The sequence below is a fragment of the Abramis brama genome, assembly GCF_963993115.1.
Source record: "Abramis brama genome assembly, chromosome: 7".
NCBI classification, from domain to species: Eukaryota; Metazoa; Chordata; class Actinopteri; order Cypriniformes; family Leuciscidae; genus Abramis; species Abramis brama.
This window is the reverse complement of record NC_139969.1, coordinates 5,796,210-5,821,548: the sequence shown is the minus strand read 5'-3', so window position 1 is coordinate 5,821,548 and position 25,339 is coordinate 5,796,210. Positions and strand designations below refer to the sequence as shown.

At 37.3% G+C, this 25,339-nt stretch overlaps 1 protein-coding gene across 1 annotated transcript in view; it reads right to left on the bottom strand.

Annotated features, from left to right (window-relative positions):
* cntnap2b (contactin associated protein 2b) overlaps positions 1-25,339 on the bottom strand; it is a 42,166-nt gene that overhangs the window by 5,863 nt on the left and 10,964 nt on the right. Inside the window, exons 2-22 of the mRNA XM_084119086.1 lie at positions 22,264-22,374; positions 20,596-20,789; positions 18,699-18,846; positions 18,097-18,300; positions 17,047-17,231; positions 15,890-16,033; positions 13,451-13,709; positions 12,561-12,710; positions 12,254-12,416; positions 11,517-11,623; positions 9,502-9,621; positions 7,591-7,709; positions 7,411-7,495; positions 7,169-7,325; positions 5,246-5,373; positions 4,520-4,690; positions 3,938-4,156; positions 3,046-3,282; positions 2,631-2,858; positions 1,544-1,677; positions 1,339-1,432 (exon numbers count right to left, since the gene is read on the bottom strand). Coding sequence (XP_083975212.1) covers positions 1,339-1,432; positions 1,544-1,677; positions 2,631-2,858; positions 3,046-3,282; positions 3,938-4,156; positions 4,520-4,690; positions 5,246-5,373; positions 7,169-7,325; positions 7,411-7,495; positions 7,591-7,709; positions 9,502-9,621; positions 11,517-11,623; positions 12,254-12,416; positions 12,561-12,710; positions 13,451-13,709; positions 15,890-16,033; positions 17,047-17,231; positions 18,097-18,300; positions 18,699-18,846; positions 20,596-20,789; positions 22,264-22,374 — 3,357 coding nt within the window. The remainder of the gene's footprint in view (positions 1-1,338; positions 1,433-1,543; positions 1,678-2,630; positions 2,859-3,045; positions 3,283-3,937; positions 4,157-4,519; positions 4,691-5,245; positions 5,374-7,168; positions 7,326-7,410; positions 7,496-7,590; positions 7,710-9,501; positions 9,622-11,516; positions 11,624-12,253; positions 12,417-12,560; positions 12,711-13,450; positions 13,710-15,889; positions 16,034-17,046; positions 17,232-18,096; positions 18,301-18,698; positions 18,847-20,595; positions 20,790-22,263; positions 22,375-25,339) is intronic.

Below are 25,339 nucleotides of genomic sequence, written 5' to 3'. Positions count from 1 at the left end.
TTTTTTTTTTTTTTTTTTACATAAATGTGATCAAGTTGATGCATATATATATATATGTGAAGAGAGAAAAGGACTGTTCTGTTCTTTATTATCCTCCGCTTTTCTTCCAATATACTGTATTACTACACATCACAACCCAACCTCCAGCTACTGAAAAAAACCATCCCACCTTCATTGAGTCTTCATCTCAATGCAGAGAAAACACAATGTTATTACAATGCAGAAAAAAAACATATGCTAATATCTCAAATATAACGCATCGTATCAGCATGGTACCTGTTTGCGATCGCAGATGTTGAACTGCGTACGTCTTGTTCCCAGCATGTAGCAGATCTTGCGACATTAAGCTAAACGCTTGATTTCTTCTTTCTGTTTGTCTCTTTCTCAATCTGCCTATGCGTAAACTTGACTAGCAAATCCTAGATTTCCTTCTGTTTAATCTGAAAGCGTCAAATAGCTTTTAAACAATATTCCTGAGCTGTAGATGTAGACCCATCACACTCAGCTGCTCTCTCTCTGTGTGTGTGTGTAATGCAGCTCAGAGACTTCCAGCTCATTTCTGTTAAAAAAGGTCTGCAGGAAAACCTGGAGATTGGATTTAGATCAAGAGCAAAACCCGGAGCTTCACATGATAATGTCAGGACTCACAGACAGAGTCCAGTCAAAGGAATAGCAGAAGACTGAGACATGCATTCATATCTCTGTGAGTTATGACATTGATTTACGCTATGAGACTTCAGCCATGTTATTTTGAAATCAAAATAATCAAAAATATAAAATCCTACATTAATGAATGAATTAACGTGTCAATATAGACAGAAAAAGTAGAGCTCTCACCATTTCTAGAGTATATCACTGTATTTAATCATGTTTAATATATTTAATTTCATTTTATGGACCAGTGTTGAAGACTTTGTTTCCCAGAATACCAGAATCTTTGCTGAATTTGTTTGAGTTGCAGAGTTGTCCTTCAAATTTAACATAGTGGGTTGAGGCCAATTCAATTAAAACTTATTTTCTTTAAAACAGAGACAATTAATGCTTGCAATAAATGCATTTTAAAGGAATAGTTCACCCAAAAATGAAAATGATCCCATAATCCTCAATCCTCACCCTCAAGCCATTCTAGGAGTATGACTTTCTGCGTTCAGCCAAACACAATCGGAGTTATATTAAATAATATCCTGGCTCTTCCCAGCTTTGTAATAACATTGAATTCTGCTTGAGTTTTTAAATTCTCGTTCATCAATTCTCACCTGAGCTTAAAAGTCACTCTTACGCACACATTTCAAATTCACACTTAAAAAACACAAATAACCCTATGAAAATAATGCTTACCAAAAACCTTTCCAAGGAAAATTGTCTTCACAAGGTTAAATTCTGTATCTGAGGCTTCAGGAAGAGTGTAGTCTACTGTGGGATAATGGTCCACCTTCAACACATATCAAGACTCATTAATCCAGTGAATTGTAACAGTCATTATTATCTAATAACACAGCAGATTGATCTTCATCTAGTGTCTCCACTGAGAGCGATACAGTACCTGCAGTTGAACGAGCCTGTCCTGTCGGGTGATGTTGACGTTGTGAGGCTGACCGTTAGCCATGTTACGATGATTCAGGCTGATCGAGAACGGCTCCCTCAATCCCCCCAGGTTATAGCGGATCTGTAGAGTACCTGAGGGAAAAAGCACAATCAATGTTTCATCAATGTTAAGTGCTTCTAAGCAGGGTTTTTATCGTTAACTAAAAATAATTATTAAAATAAACAAACAACTTATTTTATTACCAAGGTAACATTTTTCATTTTTGTTCCATTAATCCTGTGTATTCATAAGATGATGTTTCAAACTAGACATACCTAAACCCTGGGTTAACTTCCTTTTTTGCATATTTGTGGAGCAGTGACATGGATTGGATAAGAGCATTGTGCATCCTCATATTATTTGTTGCAGACTAAGTTTTTTTCTGAATGAACTTTTCAGACTACAAAAGTAAGAATAAAACTCTTCTTCACTCGATGCGTTTTCCATCGGCATTTGACAGTTGTCCCCTCAATCGCTGAAATGACTGTTTATATACAACGAGGAAATTGTAATTCTGAAGTGAACTAATCCTTTAACACCGCAAAACTAGTGCTAACCTTGCCTAATTACAAGTGTGAAATGTTATTTTTTCCAGGGTTAAAGGGTAACTAAACCCTAAAACAACTTTTTTTAGTTAATGATCTGTAAGACTGGGGCTTTATTAATGCTGTTCATTGATTCAAGTAATTTTTTTGACATTTGTGTTTAAAGTGTTTTAATTCTACAATATATGGTGTAAAAACGTCTGAGTGCTGCCCTCTTCAGGTTGAACGGTGGCTACTGCAGTTGAATTTTCTTATTGAAAGTTGTGGTACCCTCTGACGTCAGAGGGCACCAGCTAACCACGCCCTTGCCTACAGAGAGACGCGTCTCAGATGCACACCCCCTCTCCACTGGGCTCTGCCTACTTTTCCAGCATTTTTCAAATATTGCCAGAGGGTGGAGTCAGGCTCTGACCAGGGGTTTAGTTACCCTTTAAAAGTGTGGTATAGAAGGATGAAAACCCAAGGTTAAAAATGAGCTCTAAACATGTGAACAGTCTCACCATTTTGCCGCAGCACCACGGCCAGGTAGTCCTGCGTCTTGGAGCTAATGTAGATGAGGACGGCGGGCGTGTGGGACGTACTGAAACTAAAGCTCAGCTCCTCACGGGTCAGATTACCCACAGTGCTTAGGACTCCAGACTCGCCTTCTTTAACTGCAGGAGAAGAGCTGCTCTCTGACATGAGGTCGTACCGCACCAGCGTCCCACTCTCAAAGTACCCACCAACATCTAGAATGGAGGCAGGCGACAATTAGAACAAAGCAAAACTGGGCCTAACTTGTAGTCCATGTCTGTTAGCTTTGATGTCTAATGTACTCCTTAAAGACGAGATTTGTGGGTTTAAATATTTAGTCGCTCATTATGTTACAGCCAAAACAATGCTGAATTATCTATCTACTAAAATAATGGCCCATACCATCATTGCAGAAAGGCCCGTCGAAGGCGGTCAGACTGCAGTCGCACGAGTATCCGTTGTATTTCTCAATACATTTCCCTCCATTCTGGCAATGCATTCTATAGCTGCTGCAGTGACCCGAGCATCCAGGCTTCACCCCCGGTGTGACCTTTGCCCTCCCCTCAAGGTCAAGTGTCACCCCGTTGACCTTTAGGGAACGAATGCAACCCAGAATACCTCTCTGCCCCCCTGAGGCTCCTAAAGTGTAACGACAACACAGATATAATGAGATATAAGCCATATTAATAAAAAGAAACAAATAAACAAACAAACAAAAAATATTGTAACACTGTTTTATAATTAATTTATTTCTGGAGTAATTTTTTTATGAATTTCATGCTTAAGGCATTATACGCTATTAAGAGAACAAAAACATCTCTTTAAAATTCATTAATATATATATATATATATATACATATATATACACATACATACATATACACACACATACATATATATATATATATATATATATATATATATATATATTATATATATGTGTGTGTGTGTGTGTGTGTGTGTGTGTGTGTGTATGTATGTATGTATATATATATATATATATATATATATATATTTTTTTTTTTTAATGCTTGCAACTAAAACTGAACTGACTTATTATTATTATCATCATATCAGTGTTTTTTATTTTCATGTTTTAGTAGTTTCTTGAGTATCAGTTTCTAAATGTTTATTTCTATTTCCCCAGAAAACTTTAAGATTTATTTTTTTACACTTTTTATTGTACAATTTCAAGTACAAAATTCTACTTGTGTGTACAAAAGTTTGCGTTATGTTTCACAACTTATAAAATATTCTCATCATTGTAATTAGGATCATCCACTGGAGATCTTACCTACAAACAGCTGACTGAAGAGCTGCAGGCGTGTGTGGCCCTGATGCGGGGCTGACCGCGCCTCCCTGTGCAGCTTGTCCAATCGCAGAACAGCCTCCTTAATATTCCGCTCCGCCTCCACCCTGTGCCACTGGTCATCATTGAGGGGTGTAGATGAGCGTACAATTAACTCCACAGGCCCGTTGCCCACATCGAATGAGAACGACACCACTGTAGCAGCTGTGGAAAACAGTGTTGTTCTCGTTAACTAAGCTAAAACTATTCAAAATGTTTTTTGGTAATTGAAATAAAGCTGAAATAAAATAAAAATTACTAAAATAAAACAGATTTTTTTTTTTTTTTTACAGCAAAATAGAAATAAAAAACTAATAAAAATGAAAAAAAGCTCAACAAAATGACTAAAACTCAAAATCAAATTAAAATGGAAACTGAAAATATAAAAATAAAAGCTAATTCAAAATATGAATAAATGCTATAATAGTAATAATCTCACTTTCTCTGAAGGGAAGATAACAGTGATTTACAACAACCCTACTCAAGACGAGGTGCTTAAAATATGTGGTCCTCTACATGTGAGCTTACATTTGAGTTCCAACCGAATGAAATCTGGATTTCCCAGGTTTTCCAGAAAGACACCATGTGAGGCTGAAGTCTTAAAATAGAAGGAAATGTCTGCGCTGGTCTCGGCTTTGAAGGTGGGAAAATGAAGATAAGATGCAGGCGTGTTGAATGACGCTGCGTTCCAGTAGTGACCTATAAAAGAAACACACCGACAACTCAGTAGATGTCTTGGTTTTGTTTCTGGGGTTTACTAGAAAAGATTTTCATGCTTGAATGTTCAAAAAACATATACAAAGTTCTGTCACGACACTCTAAATGGCACAGGCTGATAGGTCCTTAACTCAGCCTGCTTGCAATCACATAATTCTCTGTCTATAGGGCACAGCTGATTGGTTCCTGCTGTATCAGTAGCCAATGAGCTTGCTTGGTCAACCTTCAAATATGGGTAGCATTTGCCTTAGCAGTGCAGTGCGCTTTCAGAAACCCTCCACCTTCCACTCTTCACAGTCTGTTAGTAACACTCTGTTTAGTTCCTGTCTCGATGAAGCACCTGCCTCTAAAAAGCGCAATGTGCAGTTAACATATTTGGATCAATTTTAAAGGTACTTTATAATTAGTTTTGTGGATAGGCCTGTGTTTGTTTCTGTGATCGGACCAAGAACAGATGTCGATCCAAGAACACGTCCTACTTGGCTAAACTATGTTGCATGTTGTAGTTACTACATTTGAGAGCATGACTGCACTTACGATCTCCTTGGCAGCGGAGTGGCCCGACAGTGAGTTTGGCTTCGGATCCAGAGCGGTGTATATCGCCAACCACTACCTGACTGACGGGCAGATGGTCCTTGTACATTAACACTCCAGCATCCTCTTTCCTGGAGGAACAAACACAGGTAGAGGAAGAATTATGGACCACAAGGGGGCAACATAGCATTGTACAATGCAGCAGACATGGGATATGTTCAATCTGGGATTTTGTAGTGTACTGCTTACTGCATAGTATAAAGTACTGCATTAAAAAAATATTACTTTATAATGACTTAGTTAACTTTAGTTTAATTCAGCCAATGGCATTCTTTTATTCGACACATAAATATGGATATTTTGCATTTTTGTGCCCAAATTTCCTTTTAATTCACTGATTCAAGGAGGAGATATTAAAAACAGTTGCTGTTTATGAAAGGTGAAGTTGAGCGGATTGCATTGGAGATGCAGTATTTATCATGCATATGGAAAATTTGCACACTGTGCACAATATACACTACAGTTCAAAAGTTTGAGTTCAGTTAGATTTGTTTTTGAAAGAAATATGTTTGAAAGAATATGTTTATTCAGCAAGGATGCATTCAATTGATCAAAAGTGAAAGTAAAGACGTTTATATTGTTATAAAAGATTTCTATTTCAAATAAATGCTGTTCTTTTGAACTTTCTATTCAGCAAAGAATCATGAAAAAATGCATCACGGTTTCCAGATACAACTTAAGCAGCACAACTGTTTTTAATAATAATAAGAAATGTTTCTTGAGCAGCAAATCATCATATTATAATGATTTCTGAAGGATCATGTGACACTGAAGACTGGAGTAATGATGCTGAAAATTCAGCTTTGATCACAGGAATAAATAGCATTTAGCAATATATAAAAAATGTTTATATTTTAAATTGTAATAATATCTCACAATATATATATTTTTTTATCAAATAAATGCAGCCTTGATGAGCATAAGAGAAAACATTTAAAACATCTTTTAACTTTTGAACCACAGTGTGCAATGTTGCATATTGCAAAAATACTGTATTGCAAACTTTATACTATTACAAATGGTAGTATGCAATTCCAAACAAACTCTGGATGATCAAACCATTCAATTTAACAGTAAGAGGCCACCAGGTTTGTATACAGCTGGCTTTTCTTTATGTCTTCTGAATGCCATCTAATTGTGTAAGTCCTACAAGTTTCCTTAAAGGGGTGGTATAATCCCCTTTTCACAAGATGTAAAATAAGTCTTTGATGTCCCCAGAGTGTGTATGTGAAGTTTTAGCTCAAAATACCCCACAGATATTTTTATATAGGCTGTTAAAATTGTAATCATTTTTGAGAGTGAGCAAAAACGCACCGTTTTGTGTCTGTTCCTTTAAATGCAAATGAGCTGCTGCTCCTGGTACAGGGGGCGGAGCTTCAACAGCTTGCGCTCACACAGACATGCACTGAAAATGTCTAAAACTTTTAGCCTTTTATGTTCAAACCGGATTCAGATAATGATGGAGAGACTCAAGAAGAAGTGATAACATGTAGAAGCAACTGGACATTTCTGAATGGTTAGTAGATGAATTTATTTAGCTTATGTGTAGTTATCTTCTAGTCATTGATTAGCATATTCTGTCTTGATAATCTATAAATCCTGTTCCCGGGGGCGGGTTTATGTAAATTAAAGGGTTAGTGACATCACTAACCCGGGTGGAATGTCGTATAGTCCCTACCAGTCGTTTGTTGTAGTCCTTAAAAAGCGATTTCTTTAAAAGCAAATATCTCCCTTTGCTTTGAACTTTGAACGTTGTAACTTTGCAGATGTTGTTTATGATCAAACAGCAACAATAACTAAAGTTAAAAAAGTGAAATCATAATCAACCACCCCTTTAACCAAAACAAGAACAGACTAAGATCTCACCATTGTCTCAGATCCGCATCACAGTTGCAGTAGTATCTGGGATCTGTGCAGTTGCGTTCAATGCCACAGGCACATTTCTGCACGCCAGGTCCTGAGCCGCCCCAGTAGAGGTGCTTCTCGTTCCCCCTGCCGACCCACCACGTGGACGGAGAACCGTCTAAAACACAGGGAAAATGAATGCCTCAAACTTTGAGCAATTCAACTTTCCTCTTGGAGTTGTTAGTAGTACTACATCCATTTACCTGGCGTGTTGAGCAGGTGTGATCTGTAGCACATGTACGCCACATTCTGCTCACAGAGCTCAGCGCTGCTGGTCACGGCGTTCATCTGAACCAGAAAAACATGAGCAGGTCTGAGGGTGAGCACCTGTTGTTCAGATATAACAGCATTAATTGTTCAATTCACACTGTTTTAAGCGTCACCTGTTCAACAGACATGCTGTAATTGAGCGTGAGCACAGTCTTGTCTTCGGGTCCTGAACCCGCTGCCACAGAACTCTGAGCTGGAAGGTCATTCACAATGGTTGTCCACACCTTGTCTTCTGAAATACACACATACACAGGTGTACCACTCAGTGAGTATTCAAGTATTGTTTTTTGTTTTTTTTGTTAGAAATAAATGGATGTATTTATTGTTAAGTGAGTAACATATTTTATAATGTTAGTTAAGGCTTCTTGTACCAAAAACAGTCATAATTTAGTCATTTAGTAATTCAGTCATAATTTAGTCATTTTTGGTACCAATGGTCACATGATGTGTAAATGTGGGTGATTATGTGTTCATTTATTCACTGTTATGACAATGAATATAATTAACACATGATATGAATATTTTAACTGAACTTAAGATGTGCGTGCTCCACGTGATCCTGCTGATATTCTGTTTTGTTTTAAATGTATTTAAATATATTTGTATTTAAAAGTATTATATATACACTTTTTGATATAAACGTATATATTTTTATATAAATTTACTGTATATACATATATATATTTATATAAAATGTACATATATAAAGTGTATATATAATACATTATATTATGGGGCTGTTGAATGCTTGAATCTGATTGGTTGACCAACGTTCTAAGGTGTGGAATTACTTTCATGGAAACGCTCGGCTAAAGTAGTTCCAGGCAGGTCTTGACCACATTACAGTTCCATATCATTTCGCCAAATGATTTCAGTAATTTCAAAGGTCTTTACAGCCTACAAGAGCAGAAAAACCAAAACCCACATTGACACTGACCAGCAAATAAATATAGTAAACAATAGGATAAAAACGACAAATTATTTCTGTGTTTTCCCCCACAAAATTACATTTTATTATGTACGGAAAGCACATACTCTCTTTCTCACGTTCAAACACACACACATACAGTACGGACACACACTTGCACAGAAATGTGTTGTCAGCGCTGCTCTGATGATTTTATCAGTAAAATAGTTTAGCAACTTAAAAGCTACATGACATTTCTCACTAGCGAGGTAATAACGCTGCTGTTCTTGAAGCAGATAAACTTACAATTTCGCTATTAGTAGAGACGCTGCTGCCGAACACTGTTGAGAGATACACAGACTCGGATAATTCACACATGCTTAATTTCTCTCTCTCTCTAATACCTGCATTAATAACTGCATTAGCCATGTTACTAGCTCTAAAATGACGTTTTGAAATTAGCAATGGAGGCGTGGGATAAGATGCGTAAGAAATTAGTCCTACACACAAGAGCATTTTAAGGGAAACACCCTGACAAATATCTTGAAATACATCATCTGAACAATGTCTTAAGGTGTGGTAACCATAAGTGGAATAATTGACGACGGGCCGTTGAATTATTAGAAACCCCAAGCTGTAATCGCAACTCTGCTTTGGAGTAACCATAACTCTTTGAGTCATTATTTTCTAACAATTCAACAGCCCGCCGTCAATTATTCCTTACTTATTACATTATTATACATTATAATACGTGTGTGTGTGTATATACTATATGTATGTATTTAAATATATATATATATATATTTAAATGTATTTATTTTTTCATTTATTTTATACACACGTTTAATGTTTATATATATCAATATCAATATACTATATCAATTTTTTTTTTTCAACACAATTTAGACTATGCTTACCCCTGTATTTAGTGTTGTTCACCTGTGATAAGATCTTCTGAGACAGACAGGATTTTTGATTATTGTTTATCACATGACCCTTTTAGATGCTGTTTGTCTGGGAGAGTCGAATCCAGTTAACAGACAAACTGAAATGCTAGTCTAGCCACCCGTTAGCTTGTTTACATCAGTGAATTTCATATGTGTTTGGCGGTTCTAACCCATCATATTGCAGGTGACTCTGAATGGCTGAAGGGGTCCGCTGCCGTCTGGATCGATCCAGTATGTGTCTGAGCTTCGGCCCAAGTGTTTGTACTCCTCACATGACTGCTCGTACACAGCTGCAGAAACACACAGCGTAAGCATCAAAACAGCCACCACTGCAAAAAAAATCTACAATGCTTAATTTCTGAGAACCTAGCTTGGCTAGAAAGTTATCTAAGTGACCGAAATCAGTATGTACATATTAATAGTATCAGTTCAATGGAGGCAAAAATAACCCACGGTGTTCTTCAGGGCTCCGTTCTGGGACCTAAACTATTTATTATGTACAATAATGAAATTAGTGAAGTCCTCAACAAATTGCAATGTATCCTATTTGCTGATGATACCAGTTTGTATGGTTCGGGAAAAGATCTTGAGCTGCTTTTGAATTCAGTAGAAACCGAACTTAAGATACTCAAAAAATGGTTTGAAGTAAATAAACTTTCCATAAATCTGCATAAAACTAAATATATTGTATTTGGAAACAAGGTAGTAAACAAACTATGTCGACTCAAAATTGGGGAGGTAGAAATTGAAAGGGTGTATGTAATAAAGTTTTTGGGAATCAATATTGATGATAAGTTAAATTGGAAAGCGCATATAAATATACTAAAGACTAAAATTTCTAAACTTATTGCTATACTGTGTAAAATAAAAACCTCTGTGAATCAAAACGCATTATATATACTGTACAATTCCCTCATCCTTCCATACCTTAGCTATTGTGTGGAAATATGGGGGAACACTTATAAAACTAATATACAACCCATTTTCTTATTGCAGAAGAAAGCAATTAGAGTGATTAGCTATGCAGAATACCTTGCTCCAACAAATCCACTTTTTATTAGATTAAATATATTAAAATTTCATGATCTTGTTGATGTTTACACAGCAGTTGTGATGTACAAGGCTCACAATTTCATGCTTCCTCACTGTTTACAAGAGATGTTTCAAACCAGAGAATCTAGATACAGCCTCAGAGGAACTGATCTGTTACAAAAACCCATGGCGAAGAGTAATACTAAGAGGAGGTGTTTATCAGTTAAAGGAGTAGATCTATGGAACGGTCTTCTTATTCAACTTAAGGGCTCTAAAACTGTTAATGCATTTAAGAAAATGTATAAGTTAAACATTATGGAAAAGTATAGAACACTTGAATGAAGAACATTAGAAAAGTAGTTGAAAGAGGATGCATAATATAATTTTGATTGTTGAAGTTTAAGTTCTGTGCTTACGTTAGAGAAATTGTATAATTGTGTCATCTTTGGACATAGTGTCTCAGTTGTAAAAGGGGTTAGGCAAAATAATTCTTGACTTCAGCCTAAACCCCTTCGGTCAGGTATTATTTAGCATTTAAATTCCTAATGTACACATTTTGTATTTATCTTTCTAATGTACACATTTTGTTTTTTTCTTTCCTTGTTTTTTTCTTTTCTTTTCTTTTTTATTATGTACAGGATCTTTGAATTACATGTGACCTAAGATTTAAATGTTCATAATGACCGAAGAAATAAACTACTACTACTACTACTAGAACCAGTCAGCTAAATAAATACAAAATAAAATAAATATACTGGCAACTGGATAATTGATAAAATGGATAATTCCAAAGCAAAAATGTCTATTCTCTAAAGGTTCTTTGCATGCACTGTAAGGTTCAATAAAGGAGTTGATATATAGTTCTTTGGAGATTATAAAAGATCATTATGATGATTCATTACAGGTTCTTCAGATCAGTTTATTAGTTTATGTGTTCTTTAGGACACCAGTACACTGATGGTTTTCTAAAGAACTAGAGAAGTTCTTTGTGGAGCTCAAAATGGTCTCCTTTGCCACCAGACACTGCTTTTATAACATTTTATAGCATTGTTTGAGTATTTGGTTCTGTTGTACAACATAGCAGCAGTTTGTAATAAACAAGTGTCAAAATAAACTCAAATAAAAGTGGGCAATATGATTTGAGATGGCTTACAGTTGTGGCAGGTGGCACCAGAGTATCCAGTGCCTTCACATGCACATTTAAACGTGTTTCCAGTTTGAGAGCACTTTCCTCCATGTTCACAGTGGTTTGGCACACACCTGGAGAGAAAGAGACAGCGAGAGAGAGAGATTAAAGATACTATAAAGTTCTTTGTAGCTCTATAAAGCCTCATTTTTACAGTCCTTAAGTCCTGTCTGCTAAAGATCCTGATCCTGCATGTTAACATTCGACCTGATCAACTGGGGGCAGGACACGTGACAGAGCTTTGAGGAACTCCTGCTGAAGTGAATTAGATGTGGCTTACATAACTTTCTCAAAGAGGCTTCACAGCTCTGAAATTCCTCATGACTCTAATAAAGCAATCAGTGGTACGGCTCGAGAAACGTCTTTTTGGAGAGACTGAACAAAAAAAAACACAATCAAAATACAGCATCGGCTTTGATCAGAACATTGCGATCAAAGGCAAACATCTGTTCTACATTTGTTTGCAGAGTCATCTCTGAGAGTGCAGTGCAGCGGGTCCATGAATGAATATGGATGGGTACGGGGGGATTGACTTTATCGCAAAAGGGATGTGTCATTACCATTTGAAAAGCAAAGCTGTAATGAGAGTGCATTTTGACTTTTACAAAGCAGAATATGCATAAATCTGTAAAATAGTTTGAGTGGTTATGCAAATTTACATCGGGTCTCTCCATCAGTGCATGTCTATACTGAAAATCAATTACCTGTCTATGATGGCACACATATCCAGACTGACGTTCTCAAAGCTACCCAGTATGCCTTGCTCCACAGATTGCAAGTCGACCAACTGTTCGTCGACATGTATGAGCTGCATGCAGCCCTGAAAGGAGCGCTGTGATGGAGAAAGGTCAGTCCGCGGGAAGTATCCTGCACATGGCAAACAAGGAAATTAAAACCTGTAATCTCAGACGTGCAGTCATGCAAAGCAGATCAAGTGTGCCCAATAAGATGCTGACAATACATTATTATAACATTTGACGTACAAGAAAGCGAGGTGTTTCCTACGATTACCTCCGAAAAAATAATCTCCACCAGTCCTGATCTGAATGGGGAGGGCAGCTCTCACTGTGGACATCTCGTCTCCATTAATGGTCAACATGGCAATGCTCTCCAGTGCCAGGAAGTGAACGTTGTGCCATTGTCCATCATTAAGACCAGAACCTGCACAGCCAAATTACCTCCATGAGCAAAAGTCAGACTCTTCAAAGTCGTACTTTAGTTTTTTGTGTATATGTGTGTTTTTTTGTCCATGTTTCACTGGTCAATACACTGATAGGTTGGTAAGATGTTGATATGTGATAAGTAACGTGTTTTAAATGGCTGCTAGGGTGTTGCTACAGGGATACTAAGAAGTTCTGATTGTTCTGGGTGGTTGCCAAGGTGTTGCTATGCAGATGCTAAGATGTTTTAAAGGCTGCTATGGTGTTGCTACAGATATACAAGAGGTTCTGAGTGTTTTAGAGTGTTGCTTTAGTGTTTTGAATGGTTGCTATCATGCTACTATGCAGTTTCTAGGGTGTTCTGGGTGGTTGCCAAGGTGTTGCTATGCAGATGCTAAGGTGTTTTAAATAGCTGATATGGTGTTGCTACTGGAATGCTAGAGGTTCTGAGCGTTTAAGTGTGTTGCTATGGTTGCTATGCTATGCAATTTCTAGGTTTCTCTGGGTGGTTGCCAAGGTGTTGCTATGTGGATGCTAAGATGTTCTAAATGGCTTCTAAGGTGTTGCTACAGGGATGTTGAGGTGTTCTTAGTGTTTTAAATGCGTTGTTATATGTTGCTACGGTGTTATGGATGGTTGCTATAGGGATGCCAAGGAAATAAAATACCAGTGGAAGCTGAAACTAAAGAAAGTCTAGAGATTGAGAGAGCTCTCAGTGTGCGTTTTCAGTTGTAATGTTACCTGAGGATATGTCCACACGTGTATTCTTGCCCAGCGCGACGTACATGTGAACAGTAACTTTACCCTCCACCAGGCTGACCTCCACCCCTCCAGGCATGAGTGGAGTAAAGAACAGCAGACCGCTGGGATTCCATGTCCGAAACTGAAGTCTGACCGACACTGTGTCTGCGTCAGTCCGACCCGGAAGCTGCAAGGAGCTGGTGGAGTTAAAGAAGGCAGGGAACGTGCGTGATTCCGTGCAAGAGAACGTCAGGTTATGCTGGAATGGGAACAGCACACATAAAAATGAACATTTCTAATGACAGTGGAAATTAAGGGGTTTAACACACAGCACTGCAGGAATGATCACAAACTTTACAGCAGAATTTCAGAGGACAGATTAATTTGGTCATAGTAAGAGGGAGGTTTATTCAGGAAACCTGGATAGTTCACATCAGGACCATACTGGAAAATCCAGCTAAAACCTGTTTAAGGTGGTAGCTGGTTTTGTGATGTTTCTAGCTAGTCCACACTGGTCTACATGGTGGAAATACCAGCCAGTGGATCTGGTTGGTCAAGTCAAGCTGTTTAAAGCATAACTCTCACCAAAATTGAACCTAGGCTCTTTTTGTTAATCTACCCAAGCCAAACTTTTGTGTAAAAGCATAATTAGAATGGAAATGCCACTTTTAAGATTGACCGTATTTTCGTTTTAGGTCAAAATTGACCTAAATGGGTCTTTTGAATGGGAGTGCATGGGACACTTCTATGATAGCACCAAAAGATCGACTACTTTTGGAAACACTAACTGATAAAGTGAGTCGTACAAAACCTTTCTTTTTAGTAAACTTTGTGTACACAAACAATGTAGTCAATGCTCAAGTTCATGTGTAGAGCCCCTGGTGATACTTCGAGCAAAGTTTTATGTTGTGTCGAGCCTTCTTAGTGTTTTAAAAATAGCGATTTTGATGCTAACATAGAAGTGCCCCATGCACTCCCCTTCAAAAGGCATTTTGACCTAAAACGAAAATACGGTCAATCTTAAAAGTGGCGTTTTCATTCTAATTATGCTTTTACACAAAAGTTTGACTCGGGTAGATTAACAAAAAGAGCCTAGGTTTAATTTTGGCGAGAGTTACCCTTTAAGATTGGCAGACTACCTTGGACTGGGAAAAGCAGCTACCATGTTTCAAAACTCCACTCAATCATCTTAAACTGGCACGGCCTAGATTTTCCAGCACAGAAAGGGACTGTGGACAATAACCGGCAGTCATTATGTAGTCATTGTGAATAATCACAGAACACACACAGTGACAGCACTTCTCACTTCACGTCTGTCCTCACACACAGAGCATTGTGGGAAAGGGAAGGAGATCTCTGTTTATGACTGAGGTTAGTGCAGGGAGAGGAACTGTATCTATTGGATATTTCATGTGAGATATAAAATCCGCAAACCTTTGGGAGCTGAGATTACTGTAAACAATACAAAGAATCGAATTAGAACAATCATCGAAAAAACAACAGAATGCCTAAAATCTGTATTAAGAAAGCAAATGGGTCGTTTCTTATTTCTTGTAAATTGTAACCAGAAGTGATTAAAACTTTTAGAGCAGTGGTTCTCAGGGGCTTGGGTATAAAATGATTTAAACATATAAAACAAAACAGCTAAAAATTAAGAACCTTTCAGTGAATAGTTCTTAAAAGAACCATTTTCCCTTAGTATTAAGGACATTTGAATATTTTTTTATTTTTAAAACATTTGTTTTCACTATAAAGAACCTTTTGTGCAACGGAAAGGTTCCATGAATGTTGTCATATAAATGCATTATTGAACCCTGAAAAATATTCAGTTTTTGAATCTTCTGAAATTACAAAATTGTTTTAATTTTAATATAATTCAAATATATTTTTTATATAATTATTGAATTATTAAAGAATTTGGTAACAGTTTAGTTTAGGGTCCAATTCTCACTATGAACAATTTGCTTATTAGCATGCATATTACTAGGATATTGGCTGTTTATTAGTACTTATAAAGCACACATTAATGCCTTATTTTGCATGAACATATTCTCCATCCCTTATTCCAACCAAATACCTAAACTTAACAACTATCTTACTAACTATTAATAAGCAGTGATTAGGAATTTATTGAGCCAAAAGTCATAGTTAATAGTTAGTTGATAGTGAGAATTGGACCCTAAACTAATGTGTGACCAATAATTTAATTTAATGTATTTATTAATAAATTAATTAATATATTGACAGTCCTGGTTTCTGTAAATAAAAAAATAATTTTGACAATGGGGAAGTAAAATAGGTTGAGGACTGCTGTTTTAGAGTAACGTAATACCCAATAACAGCAATTCCTCTAAACAGCCACTGAATTATCTCCGCGAGACATTGGAGAGCTCTGCAGTGTTCATTTGATAAAAATAGACATGTAAATTTGGCACGTACAAAGCTGGAGGTGTCTACTTTTCTCCTGCGTGCGAGGTTAGTGATGTTGTCCCCGTTGTAATGAATGGCCTCCATGCAGCCGATGTAGTTTTCTCTGGCCCCTGAGCTGGGCTTGGCAGACACTGGCATCCCTCCAAATGTAATCTGGGAATAGACATTGAAGTGCAGTGAAAGTGAGGGAAACATTTACCATCTAAAATACAGACAGCAAAACATTAATCTTATCTAATCTCATCTGTTTGAGTAAATGCCACACAGTGAACGAAATAATATGTGTGCTAAAGACCCAGTTCCCGGTAGCAATGGGGTAAGATGATTAAACAGAGCGGGGGAGAGGTGTAAATGGAACATGAGAGATTATTACATAATATGCAAATATATAATTGTTTTAATGGCTTTCATGTGATCTTAAAGGCATAGCTTACCGCAAAATCTTGACATTGCATGTTTTCAGTTCAGAAATTCTGACTTAAAGTCCCCATGAAATCAAAATGGACAATTCTTATTTGTTATGGAATACTGTAGTATTTATTATAAAAGTGCACATCATTATTTATTTAAAATTCATGTGCCCTTGTAATCTTTAATCAGAGTCTATTTTGTTTTTGGGCTCTACTAGAATAGGTTTTCATGCTTGAATGTTCAAAAAACATTATTTTTCGTATTTTCGACATTGTTGCAGCACCTCTCTTCCCAGTCTGTCAGTAACGCTTTGTTTAGTTCCTGTCTCTATGAAGCCCCTCCTTCTGAAAAGCACAATGTGCTCTGATTGGTCGGCTGGACCAGTGTGTTGTGATCAAGCACTTCGAGTGTGTTTGGGAAATGTCACGCCCCTTACCAAAACTGACAGTTTTAACACACTAATAACTAACTCAACGAGGCCTCACCCCTTTTTTTAGCATGTGCTTTTGGCGGGAATTATATAAATAAGGAATTATGTGACGTGTTCATTCCCGGAAGAAAATCAGGGCTACAATGAAGTTACAACAAGTTTGCAGAGCTTTTTCTTGCTCAATATTGCTCAAACAGCAATATTATACACTAAAGAAAGTTGAAAATGTAAAAATAATCCTAACCCAAAACATAACATGTATAAGTATATATTTATTTGAACACATAACATAACAAAACAGATTTATTTGAAATCTGTCATGTACTTCGTAGTCCAGGTCCAGGTGGTCAAACTCTCCATTGGTGCGGAAGCTCTGTGTGTGCTGGTCGACTGTGAAGTTGACGCTGCGTCTGTAGCGTTCGATCAGAACCGAGTGCCAGTGGTCGTCATCCAACAGGCTGCCGCTGGACACTGATGTGTGACCCTGAATGGAGCCGTACTGATTACTGCCTGAAATAGACAAAAACATCAAACGTAATTAATGAAACGAATCAAGTCAAGTCACCTTCATTTATAAAGCGCTTTTAACAATATGGATTGTTTCAAAGCAGCTTTACAGTGATAACAGAAAATTACCGTAACAGATTGTTTAGGCTTTATAACAGCTCTAGAATAAAGTTATTGTCCAGCTAAAGTGGGTTTTGATTGACTGATTCACTTCCGTTGTGAATATCATTAGTTATTAACTAATTATTGACTTATTGACTTATTATTTACTAATTATTAACTCATTTTTGACCCATTTGACTAATGAGTCCGATGGGTCAAACCGGGATCCATACAAAATGGCTAAGGAGACAATTCTTTTAAAAAAAAAACTTAAAACAGTAGGATTTGCATGCTGTCAATCATAAAATAAAACCGAAAGTTCAAAAGTTTGTTAAAGTTTTTGAAAGAAGTCTTTTCAAGACTGCATTTATTTGATCAAAAATACAGTAAAAACTGTAATATTGTTAAATTTAAAATAAGTTTTCTATTTTAATATTTTAAAATGTAATTTATTTCTTCAAAAATCATTCTAATATGCTGATTTGCTGCTCAGGAAACATTTCTCTCTATTATCAGTGTTGATCAGTTGTGCTGCTTAATAATTTTGTGGAAACTGTTTCAGAATTCTTTGATGAAGAGAAATTTCAAAATTGATTTGAAATACAAATCTTTTGTAACATGGTAAATGCCTTTATTTTCACTTTTAATCTATTTAATGAACCCTTGCTGAATTCAAAATATTGATAAAAAAAAACAAAAAAAACTTAATAACCCCTAACTTTTGAATGGTATTGTACCACTGTCCCTCTTGAGTTAAATACATTACCCAGGTTGATCTGCAGGAGCAGTTCTGCTCGGCGTAGCTCTAGAGTGATATAATCGCCCTGTTGTCCCTCTCCGTGAAGCAGAATGCCGTCTCCTTTAGTGGTCTTAAACTTCAGTGATATCACATCCTTCAAGATCTTCATCTTTTTCTGTCTGAATCGATAGGAAATCACTCCCTGGCCGTCAAAGCTGATCATGTCCGCCCCTGAACGCAGAAATATGGACCAGTCTCAAACAAACATATGAAGTGTTTTCTCATATCTATGCTGTCTCACATCAAACCAAGTTGATGATGCAACATTGGTGAAACTGAACAAATTAGCTTTTAAAGAGGCCATATCATGAATCATTATGCATAATATTCCTTGATCTTGAAATAAACATTCAGCGTGTATTATATATAATCTGACTTTGAGAACTCAACACTCCGCCCACAGCCCAAGAAGACCAGCCACAATATGATAAAGAGCCTGCAATTGATGCATGAAGAATGATGCAACTATATTTGTCCCAACAACAAAGTAAGCAAGCAATGCATAAAGTAAGAATTGCACAATGAGGTTAAAAAATGATAAATAAAATGACCACTTTGACATCACTCACAGTAAGCGCAGCCATAGAGCTCCACTCTCAGACCAATTCTCCCCTCTTCACTCCAGTCCAGCGGGATGAAACGCACGTATCGAGCCACGAAAGGGTGCTGAAGTTCATGCCGCACAGCCCGTTCTGAGTTCCAGTTACCTGAAAAGGTCTGAGGCAGAAAAAAAGTCAACACTTTATATAAAATCATTGAGAGAACCTCCTTCTGTGAGTGAGACACACCATTACTGCTCGTTCTCTGTACACACATTACTACGACAGGATCTCGGCACATGTTTCCAGGAGAACTGGCTTTTGCATCTTAATTTATTTTCATAAGCACTGTTATTGAGTATTTCAGCATTACTATGTGACCTCTGACCCGACGCAGGATGTACTGACGAATGCAGAAGTGCAGAGGATAGAGCAAAACAAAACACTGGTCACGAATTAGAGGTCTAAAATAAGAATTTTTTAAGAGAAATGTGGGAGGAGCTTGAGTTTGTCACCCAGCCCTATTTGTTTGAACCGCGAGAGGCATCTTGGGACACACCAAGCCGACGATCGGCCACGACGTCTGGCCGTTTTTGAGCGTTGGCCTAACCCGTCTGGGTTTTTTAGGCTGATTCAGCTTGTAGAATCGGCGTTGGGTCGTCGGTGAGAGAGAGAACTCTGATTGGCTGTTCAGCTTAGTGAATGAGTCAGAGCATGAGAATAATAGCAAACCAGCGAGCAAGAAGTCAAAACGTTACATATAGAAGGCTGTTCTAATGTTACGTCATCTTACCTGAGTGTTCCTGGGCGAATATTGTAATATTAACATGAGCGGAGTGGAATAAAGAACGTGATCAGCAGGATTGATATTCAAAACGGTAAGCACGCTCTGCTTTGTTTACAGTTTGTGTATCTGCAGCGTCAGTTTCCCTTTTTGAATGAGGAATCTAGATGAATATATCTGCAGAAATAGACAGTTGTCTCATGTTCAAGTGCAGGTTTTTTGCCTCGACGCAGACAATGCAAGGCTTTCATCAGTCGGGTCAGAGGTCACTCTGATGCTGGAACTTGACCAGCTTACGGCCGTTACCAGAAGCCAGTGATTATAGTTTATAAAGTAGCCTAATAAATATGGATATTTTTTCTTATAAAAATGCATGGCTTTGCTTCAGAAGGCCTTTATTAACCCCCTGGAGCCGTATGGATTACTTTTATGATGGATTGATATGCTTTTTTGGGCTTCAAAATCTCAGGCTCCGTTCACTCCCATTATAAAGCTTGGAAGAGCCAGGATATTTTTTAATATAACTCTGATTGTGTTTGGCTGAAAGAAGAAAGTCATATAAACCTAGGATGGCTTGAGGGTGAGTAAATTATGGGTTAGTCTTTATTTGTGGATGAACTAACTCTTTTATGTCAACAATTGTCTCATATGTGTCTATTTTTTATTGCTCAGAAGTCTTGCACTTTCTCATTTTAAAACGTTTAATAAGGGGTTACAGTCCAAAATATATAAGTGTTACACTTAAGTTCCAATGAAGACGAAGACGAAGATGAAAATAGTATAACACAGGGTTTACTTAAATAGACCTAAATAGACAGCCAACATGCGAGACAGTGCTTGTGCAAAGACAATAACGGACCAGAAGTGCAGATGAAGGAGCAACTTAAGTAGGAACACAAACGAGGATAATTAATCACACAGCTGACACATATGAACTAATGATAACTGTAACCATAGAAACTAACGAGTGGCGGAAAATCTGAACAAAGAAGACGTGACAAATGAAAACAAAACTTTTTCTAAACTTTTGTGGGTCATGTGAGTTTTGAACAACACAGCAGCATCTGTTATTCTCAGATTTGGTAACCCAAAAACAACATGTACTCCCTGAGCTATAAATCACAGTTTTCCCTGTAAACTCACCCATATGTTGCTGTCCTGCCGATACGGCTTCCAGTTGCTTCCTGTGTCACTGTAGAAGAGCCTGTAGTGTTTCGTCCAATCAGAGCTGCTGTATCTGCCCTGTGTTGCTATGGCAGTGATCTGTTTCCTGGCCCTGAGGTCCACCTGTAGCCACTGGTACCTGTCGGAGTCTAACGGTGACCATCCTCCATTGCCTATGAAAGACAAAGTACAAGTCAAATCTGATGTGAGAAAACAGCACATGCTGCCAAGCTTGAATTACGATGTGATAGTCCACACCGCAGCTCCATAATGCTCCATCAACACTATACTTCCTTAACGGTAGCCAGGATGTGCATTAAAGTTCATTATGACCTACAGAGAAGTTTTCTCGATTATGCAATCTAAGCAAATCCTAAAGTATCCTTTATATAGCCTGGGAAAACCCAGACAACTTCCGGCAAATTTAGATTTGCTCTGCAAGTAGTCTGGCAAAGAACTCATTCAAGCCCATTTCTAATCTGTCGAAATCGCGGCACCAATCAGAAACGTTGAGGCGGGCTTTACACGATGAAGATCGCTCTGATTGGTTTTAGGTCTATCCAATTGCGCCCAGAGGCATTTGAGCGACGTCCGTTGGTGACGCCCCTTTGGAAATGAGTTATTAATGAAGCTTTGCCAGACCATAACTCAGTTACTACTGAGAATGGTCTGGTTTTAACCAGGCTATCCTTTATACTTAATCTGCAGCACATCTCTGTCTGAACATCAACCAATGAGGAGAGAGACACGGCGGACATGAGCAGATGAACTACTGCTACTACTATACAGGATGTGTATCCCACAATGCAATGCAAATGACTAGGCCTTACATTTCCAGTGTGATGAATGAACCTGGAAGTGATTACAGCCGTGGTTTTTAACATTGTGACTCATTATTTATACTGCCAAAACTAGAGTTAAGACACATTTATACAAAATTGAATCAAAATGCAAATTTATGCCAACATCTTGCATGCAAATTAACTGTATTTCATTTTCATTATAAATGGACAACTACTTCACTGTCAAATACTGACAATGTAGCATACTACATTGTTTGAAGTATTTATCACTGCATGAAGTATACAATTTCACATACAATTTTTTTTAAGTAGGCCGTATACAATGCACACTACCATTCAGAAGTTTGTCGGTAAGATTTATTTTTTTATTTTTTGAAAGAAATTAATACTTTTATTCAGCAAGGACATTAAATTTAATCAAAGGTGACAGTAAAGACATTTATAAAGATTTCTATGCTGATATATTGATCTTTCTATTCATCAAAGAATCCTGATAATAAAAAAAAACAATAAGTTTTAAGTTTTAAGAATAACACTGATTATAATAAGAAATGTTTCTTGAGCACCAAATTAGTATATTAGAGTGATTTCTGAAGGATCATGTGACACTGAAGACTGGAGTAATGATGCTGAAAATCAGCTTTGAGCACAGGAATAAATTACATTTTAAAATATATTCACATAGAAAACAGTTGTTTCAAATAGATGCAGCTTTGTTGTGCATGAGACTTCTTTCAAAAACATTTAAAAAATCTTACAGACCCCAAACTTTTGAGTATTAGTGTTTATAATATGCAGTACGCTAGTATTCCCTTCTGAACACAGCCGTAGAGCTCTTCCTCACCTACTCTCCTGTTGAGTTTTGCATAGCCAGCGCCAAAATCAGCTGCCAACACAGAGGAGCTGGTGAAGGCGCTGTAGGGAAGGGGTGAAGCCAACACCTCATCACACCTCTCTGAATAAAACACGGAAAAACATAAGTTAGAAATATTTCTAAACAGATAGTACATCACACACACACACACACACACACACAAAATGCAGTCATTCATATGTTTGCCACAGATGCTTGTGATAGAATAATCCTTTAATATCGAGTCGCAGTATGCACAGATTTACATTATGTTGCAATCTCCTCTTTGGTACAATCTGACATTTAATGCAGCTTTGATATGTGGTGTTCTGAAACATTGCAAATGCCTCTTTTTCACATTTAGAGAATAAAGAATTAACAGAATTAACCTTGTAGTGATTTCTATCCTAGTGAATTATACATGAAAACACCATCCGAAAGTATCTTTCAGCTTAGCAAATTCAGGGTTTGTTGGAAAGTCAAGGTTTCCACAAAGTGCATAAAGCTTTCAGAAGTGGAGCATGTGTCTCACTGAAAGGTCCTTCATGTTTCTGGCCGCTGTGTGTGCGGTCAGTCTGCAGTTTAAATAGGCTCCTCGTAACCCAATTTATCTGGCCAGAGGAGGAGAGATTCAAGGCCAGAGTCTGAGTACTCTTCTCTCTCCACTCTAATTATGTCTCACGATTAGCAGTGTTAATACAAAAAACAGTGCATTAAAAAGACATCTTAAAACTTTACCAGATACATTTCAAACTTCTTTTCAAATGCATTCAATTAATCAATTTATAGGTCACATGCATTTTTTTTTAGATCATCCACCATATTTATGCCCATCAGTGGAGAAGTAATGGCGATGGATGCAAAAAAAAAAAAATCAAGCTGAAATAAAATAAAATATAAATATTACATGAAAAGGTAAACTTAGAAAATGACAATTAGAAATGTTGCCTTATGCCTATTGAAGTACAAAAGTGACTAAAATAGCAAAGTAAAAATAAATGAAAGCTAAATAGAAATAAAGAAAAAATTTAAATAAAAGTGCAAAATTTAAAAAATGTTTTACTTAAACTTATACAAAATTCACTTTTGTGTTTGAACACAGATGTGTGTCCGCAGTGTGTGTAAACAACCAGCCTATAATGGTAAAAATAATACCAATAAATCACACACAGTCGCTCCAAGCGAGCAGTGACTGGTGACGATCTGCCCTAATTAGCATAGATCACACCCTGAGTGAGCCGTAACAGTTCGCTATTGCTGTTTACTCACTGTAGCAGCTGAAGATTTACAATGAATGCACCAAAAAGCATTACAAATGTTCTGTTTTTGGATGTACCAACAACATAAGAGTCTCAATAGACTCTTGGCATCTGAGCCACTGAGGACACCGTAGTTGAATTTCATTTATGGAGGAAATGTGCCGAAGAAAGTCGTTAAAGTGTTATATATTCACATAAATAATTTTATGCCGGACTGCTTCACAAACGGGGGTCAGTGCAAGGCTGGATTTGCACAAAAATGCTAGTCGATGAGTTGAATCAACTTAATTCCACAACAACTACATCAATTTATCCACTAACCATTCAGAAATGTCCAGTTGCATTCTTAAAGCTGTAGCTTCTTCCTGAGTTTCTCCATCTGTGTTCGAACATGTAAGGCTGAACACCGCTACTGACAATTTCTGACATTTTGGCTGCGTGAGATTCTCCAGTTTTGTTGTTGCTGGAGTATCCAAAGCACAAGCTGTAAAGCCTCCGCCCTCTTCTGGAAAGGGGGCGGGGAGCAGCAGCTCATTTATATTTAAAGGGACACACACAAAAACAGCGTGTTTTTGCTCACACCCAAGGGCTATAATAAATGATATGTGGTGTATTTTGCGCTGAAACTTTTTGCAGTTGCAGTTTTACAGCAATTCTTTCTTCATCAGAACACATAAGATGTTTTGAAGAACTTAGGGGTCCAAAGTACATTGGACACCATTGACTTTTCAAAATATCTTTTTTCATGTTCCACCGAAAAAAGAAATCCAACCATATAACTTATTGGGTGAACTGTGATAAATGTTCACAATATTCAACCAGCAATGCATATATGTTAACTAGTTTTATAAGTGACTTTAAATCAGTTAAATACACAGATGGATGTCTACATGGAGAAAGCTGCATGAACAGAACATTTCAATGAGTCATCATGCAGCAGATTGGTTTCACATACAGAGATGAGGGATTCTTTCCCGCTGAGAGAGGATGTGCCGATGCTGTGATGACATGGATAGATTTTCTCGAACATGTTCTACATCTACTGAAACAGAACCCTTCAGAGATCATGTAAATGTCAGCAAGCACATTTGCAGTGTTGACCTTCAGCCAGATGTGATGAGGTCGAGTCCCCAAATATGGGCAAATATTTCCCATCACACGGAAATGTGCTTACTAATTTGATCAGCATGAAACACATTGTACCTGGTGCTCATGTCGATAAACACCCAGAGCAGAAAGGTTATGGAGTCATTTCCATCTCAAAAACATAATTTAGCCACTAATAATGTTTGTTTTAAGAGCTAATGTACTGGTTATCAAGTAGACAACAGTGTCATATATGTGACCCTGGATCACAAAACCAGTCACATGTCGCACGGGTATATTTGTGGCAATAGCCAAAAATACATTGTATGGGTCAAAATTATCGATTTTTTTTCATTAGGATATTGAGTGAAGATCATGTTCCATGACAATATTTTGTAAATTTCCTACCATACATATATAAAACATTTATTTTTGTGAGTGAATGCAGCACAATCGCGAACATAAATGGACAACTTTAAAGGCGATTTTCTCAATGTTTAGATTTTTTTGCACCCTCAGATTCCAGATTTTGGCCAAATATTGTCATATCCTAACAAACCATACATCAATTGAAATCTTTTTCATTCAGCTTTCAGACGTTGTATGTCAATTTAAAAAAATTGACCCATGTGACTGGTTTTGTGGTGCAGGATCACATACGTGATGTGTGAAGGTGTGTCGGCAGAAGCGAGACCATGCCTCATTTCAGAGCACGAGGCTAT